Source organism: Dendrobates tinctorius, unplaced genomic scaffold (assembly GCF_039654945.1).
Source record: "Dendrobates tinctorius isolate UK_male_01 unplaced genomic scaffold, ASM3965494v1 ptg000223l, whole genome shotgun sequence".
Taxonomy (NCBI): domain Eukaryota; kingdom Metazoa; phylum Chordata; class Amphibia; order Anura; family Dendrobatidae; genus Dendrobates; species Dendrobates tinctorius.
This window is the reverse complement of record NW_027361890.1, coordinates 17731119-17737118: the sequence shown is the minus strand read 5'-3', so window position 1 is coordinate 17737118 and position 6000 is coordinate 17731119. Positions and strand designations below refer to the sequence as shown.

General features: G+C 47.6%; 1 protein-coding gene across 4 annotated transcripts in view; it reads left to right on the top strand.

Moving 5' to 3' along the window:
• The first annotated feature begins 2169 nt into the window (after positions 1–2169).
• RBL1 (RB transcriptional corepressor like 1) overlaps positions 2170–6000 on the top strand; it is a 139143-nt gene continuing 135312 nt past the window's right edge. Inside the window, exon 1 of one of the 4 annotated variants that reach the window (XM_073555364.1) lies at positions 2170–2618. In XM_073555364.1, coding sequence (XP_073411465.1) covers positions 2448–2618 — 171 coding nt within the window. In that variant the 5' untranslated portion in view covers positions 2170–2447. The remainder of the gene's footprint in view (positions 2619–6000) is intronic. The other 3 variants (XM_073555363.1, XM_073555366.1, XM_073555365.1) reach the window with 3 other exon arrangements.

The following is a 6000-nucleotide window of genomic DNA, read 5'->3' as shown; positions in this document are numbered from 1 at the left end:
GTATTCTGCACTTCCCTTTGTTGCTTTAATTCTCTATATGCCCAGCCTGGCATTAATGGTCCCGGTTCCTTTTCCACACATCTTTAAGTCTGGGATACCCTGCGGCTTTTTGTGGAGCTACTGAACAATTTAACTACAGCTAAGGCTGGTTTCACACGTCCTGATATTTCCGGTACCGGAGATATCAGCGTCCATGTGTGTACTACGTGCGGCCCCCGTGTGCCGCATCAGGACCACATGGATGGCCGCCGGGGAAGTAGGGCTACTGTAAGCCGCTGTCCCCCAGCGACTGGTGCTAAAGACGGCTCTCATCCATTCTACCCTGCTCTGCCACGATGAGCGCGAGCAGAGGAGAATGAATGAAAATTGACCTGCTGTGACCTCCGGACCATCGGAGAATACAAGTGATGAGATCACGGTGTCAGAGCTTGAATGGCCGTGACCTCATCACTTGCATTGTTCCACGGTCCGAGGGTCACAGCAGGTCAGTTTTTCATTCATTCATTCTCCTCTGCTAAACAGCGGCTTATAGTAGCGCTTCTTCTCCAGCGCACTGTTCTCCGTGTGCGGCCCGTGTGAAAACGGATATGTCTACGTGTTTTGCACACAGACACACGGTCTGTGAAAACACACTGACATGTGCACAGACCCATTCATTTGAATGAGTCTACGTGTGTCAGTGTCTTCGGTACGTGAGAAAACCGTCACCACACGTACCGGAGACACTGACGCGAAACCGGCCTAACCCAAACTAATGACTTGTATGTAATTGCGTGGACTGCAGCTGCCACTTGATGGGAATCTAACACCAGGTTTTTTTACCACCTAATATGACAGCCAGATAAGATAGAGGCAAATAGCCGGAGTCCCATGATGTGTAATTTACTGGTCTGCTTGCTCATGTTTTGGTAGAATCCGTGTTTATTATGTAGTCCACCATATTCATGAGCCATGTGTAATCCTGCCCCCACCACTGATTGGCAGTTTTCTGCCTATGCACAGTGTACACGTTAAAGGGAATCTGTCACCTGGTTTTGTCAGGCGATGAAAACGAAGTCTGTCCGGTCTGATGGGCGGTGTTCCCGATGTGTGCCGCCTCCCGCAGTTTTTTGAGGAACAGGAGTAGGTGTCCGCCGTTTGTTGCGCATGTGCTAAGCATGCTTTGCCCAACTGCGGGCAAAGCCGAAAAGCCTGACTGCGCATGCACCTGTTAACTAAGCCCCGGAACACAGCAAAACACTTCCGGGGCTTAGTTAACCGGCGCATGCGCAGTCAGGCTTTTCGGCTTTGCCCGCAGTTGGGCAAGCATACTGCGCGTGCGCTAGCCAAGAATGCTTAGCACATGCGCAACAAAAGGCGGACACCTACTCCTATTCCTCAAAAAAACTACGGATAGTGGCCAAGGATGGGGAGGCGGCACACATCGGGAACACCGCCCATCGGACCGGATCGACCTTGTTTTTATCGCCCGCCACAACCAGGTGACAGATTCCCTTTAAACAGGGCTCAGCATTCAGAGATCGGGTAAATATGCAGCAGATAAGCAACGATTTTATCAAAACTGCAGTAAGCAGCTCAGTAAGCGATAAATGGCTGGAATAAATATACAAAGACACATATACACTATAAGCAAGCATACTGCGATTTAAGACTATAAGGCTCCCGTTGGCCATGCCCCAGCCAATTGACAGCAGTAAGCTCACCGCCTGGCTACCCGTGATCAATGTGACGTTAGCGATGCAGCCAAAGCCACACATCTGGTGCAAAGACTCCCCGATGGAGGACAACCCCTTTAACAACACATTGGAGAAAATAAGGGAGCGTTCACATTGACTCCGCTTGGTGACATGAACTATAAAACAAGAAAATGGACACAGTAATCCACCTCATGACTCCCCTTGTACCTTGGCAGCATAGGGCACTGAGTGACCGCTATTTTTCTCCACAGATAACACTATAATCACTGTTCTTGCTCCCAAATACACATATTCACATTAGGGGAAATGCAACTACAAGTCCCAGCACATCACGAGAATCTTCAAGAGGAGCAGCAGAATTCCCACCATCAGCCCCGTTATAAGACCAGCCCTCAGCCCTTTAACTTTCCAGAAACTACAACTCCCAAAATGCATTTCGCTGCGAGTATGAAATTCATCCGCCACTCAGAAAAAACACCTCATTGCTCATATTTCCCATGCAAGTCTTTCCCTTCACAGACAGTGACATGTGTACCAGGGTTAGAGACAGGCGTGACTAGCCGGGGAGTAAGGAATCTGTTTGGTTACTTTACAGCGGAAGAACACAGCTCGGAAGTCAGGGGGTGCTTCTGTCAGTTTTCGCGCCTTTTTCGCAGCGCAAGGTCTTCTGGGAAGAGTCTCGGTGTTTGCTACGAGGGGTGCAGGGAATCGGGAAAATATTGGAGCCGGGAGGACGTGCTCACCGCCGCTATGCAGAGGGACGAGGCCGACCCGGAATCCTCCAGCTCCTCGGACGGGGGCCCCGGAGAGCTGGTGCGGGAGCACCTGGACAGTCTGTGCCGGGAGCTCAACTTGGACGAGGAGACGGCGGCCGAGACTATGAGCGACTTCACCAAGACGTGGAGCACGTACAGCCTGGAGGTGAGCGCTGGCGGCCGGGCTGTGGGAGGGGCAGGGGGGGAGGACGAGGAGACTCGGGGACACTTACTGTAAGGTTAGTACCGGCACTAGTAGGGCGTGGCAGTGCTGTGGGGGCGGCAAGCCAAAGTTCCCGACCCCACAGCACTGATCACTACTGAGCATGTGCATAAAGCATACAGAAAAACCCTGCTATAATTAACCCCTTAACGACCAGGGGTATTTTTGGTTTTGCATTTTCATTTTTCCCTCCCCTTCTTTCCAGAGCCATAACTCTTTTATTTTTCCGTCTATATGGCCATGTGAGGGCTTATTTTTTGCGGGACGAGTTGTACTTTTAAGTGACACCATTGGTTTTAGCATGTCGTGTACTCGAAAAAGGGAAAAAAATTCCAAGTGCGGTGAAATTGCCAAAAAAGTGCAATCCCACACTTGTTTTTGGCTTGGATTTTTTGCTAGGTTCAATAAATGCTAAATCTGACCTTCCATTATGATTCTCCAGGTCATTACGAGTTCATAGACACCAAACATGTCTATGTTTTCTTTTAGCTAAGTGGTGAAAAAAATTCCAAAGTTTGCGTAAAAAAAAAACCAACAAATTTGCGCAATTTTCCGAGACCCGTAGCGTCTACATTTTTCATGATCTGGGGTCGAGTGAGGTCTTATTTTTTTCGTGCCGGGCTGACGCTTTTAACGATGCCACATTTGTGCAGATGCATTCTTTTGATCGCCCGTTATTGCATTTTAATGCAATGTCTTGGCGACCAAAAAGACGTAATTCTGGCATTTTGAATTTTTTTTCTCGCTACGCCGTTTAGCGATCGGGTTAATGCTTTTTTTTATTGATCGGGCGATTCTGAACGCCGCGATACCAAATATGTGTATATGGGATTTTTTTTTCTACTGTTTTATTTTGATTGGGGCGAAAGGGGGGTGATTTGAACTTTTAGGATTTTTAATTTTTATTTTTAAACTTTTTTTTTTTTTTTTACTTTTGGCATGCTTCAATAGCCTCCATAGGAGGCTAGAAGCATGCGCAACCCGATCGGCTCTGCTACATATGGGCGATGAGCAGATCGCCCATATGTAGCAGATTTACTGCTGTGCTTTCAGCACCGACCACCGGGTGGCGCTGAAAGCCATATGCCTGGAACAACCATAGAGGTCTCATAGAGACCTCTGCTTGTCCAGGCAACATGACGCCGACCCCGATCACGTGACGGGGGTCGGCGATGAGGTCATTTCCGGCCCAGCAGCCGGAAATGCTATTTAAACGCTCGCGCCTATTGCGGGCACATGTCAGCTGTTCATAACAGCTGACATGTCCTGGCTTTGATGCGGACTCAGCACCGGAGCCCTCAACAAAGCAGGGGAGATGTCTGATGACGGACTGTGTCCGTCATTGGACATTAAGGGGTTAAATAAGTAAAAAGCAAAAGTGCATTTAAATCGTACAGAGTACTTAGTAATACTGTATTTGATCAAACATAGCATAAAAGCCGCATTTATATGCTGCATGTGTACCAACTCAAACCAAGCTCAATTTTTGTCTTTTTTTTCGGGTAACTAAGCCAGCGCGTCACTTAGTTACCCTCTGTTTATCTTGGATACCAGATCCCAGCGCGAGCACGCAGGTATCCAAGGTACACAGCAGGTAACTAAACAACACGCACACTTAGTTACCCGATATTTACCTTGGATACCGGCTCACAGCGTCTGCTCACAGCGCTGGGAGCTCGCTGATCGTTGCTCTCCCGCTGCCACACGCAGTGATGCGTGTTGGCCAGCGGGAGACCAACAATCAAAAAATGGCCCAGGACATTAGAGCATGATCAGCGATACCCGGCGGGGGGGCTGGTCACTGATACGTGTCACACACAGCGAGATTGCTTGTGAGATTGCTGTTGCATCACAAAATCAGCGATCTCGCTGTGTGTGACAGGGCCTTAAGATCAGGAACAGAACGGACATTTATAGGATATTTCATAACTTCGACCCCACAGCACTGGTCACTACTGAGCCTGTGCATAAAGTGCAGCACAGATTCATCTCAGCTAAAAGCCCAGATTCTTGGATCAGGAACAGAGCAGACATTTATTGGACATTTCATAACTCCGACTCCACAGCACTGGTCACTACTGAGCATGTACATAAAGTACAGCACAGATTCATCTCCGCTAAAAGCCCAGATCCTTAGATCAGGAACAGAACAGACATTTATAGGACATTTCATAACTCCGACTCCACAGCACTCGTCACTACTGAGCATGTGCATAAAGTGCAGTTAATTTTAAAAAATATGACCGTGTACGGTGCATACCACATCTCCTGGGCAGGGGAGGAAGCAAAAGAAAATGCTGACATTACAGCAGGGGATCACAGAGGATTCATTTTGTGAGGTAAAATATTTCACTGACTGTTTTTAAACAATATTTTACCTCACAAAATGTATCCTCTGATCTCCTGCTGTAATGTCAGTATTGTCTTTTGCTTCCTCCCCTGCCCAGGAGGTGTGGTATGTTCTGTATGCAGTCAGACACAGTCATTTTTGAAAATGAACCTTCGTTCGTGGGAAAACCCCTTTAAAAAGCAAATATCAATGCCAGCATTGCTGCTCCTAAAAAGTACGGCAATGACAATGAAAGGAAAGCAGTAAAGGCACAAGGTCGAAGGCATCAATGGGCAAATGAGACTCTTGAAGAGCAACAGCATCGCTAGGACAAAAGCAATGAATATAAGCGTAGGCGTCAAGCACATGAGTCCACTGATGCAAGTGTAATTAATTATCACAGGATGCCATTAGGCAACAACAGTGCCGCAAACAGAAATCTGCAGTCTTAACAGCAATACCAGCACATGTGGTAGACAGGTCAAAGAGAGCACAGATGGGAAGAGTCAGCACATTGGGAAAGAGAGAGTGGATAGGTGGGTGAGCCCATGGGGGGAGAGAGTCTCAATGCTGCAAAGCCTACCCCCATCGTGACATTACCGCCCTCCCGATGCGATAGCATCTGGCCTCCATCTAGTTTATTATATATTTCTTTCTCGCTTCATTGGGGGACCATGGATGTATGCTGCTGTCGCTTGGAGGCTGTGACATATGGCTGGATATCCTTAAGGACAAAAATGTCCAGGAAGGATGGGAAATCTTGAAAAATGAAATTCTCAAAGCACAATCGTTAACAATTCCGAAAAGAGGGAAGAATAGGAAGCATTTAAGGAAACCAGGATGGATGAACACAGAACTTAAGCACATGCTAAGAAGGAAGAAAGAATTGTTTATAAAATGGAAAGAGGGAGGCATATCTAAAGAAGAATATAATGCTGTCTGCAGAACCTGCAGGGCACGAAGCAGATTATCTAAAGCTGACAGTGAATTGAGGCT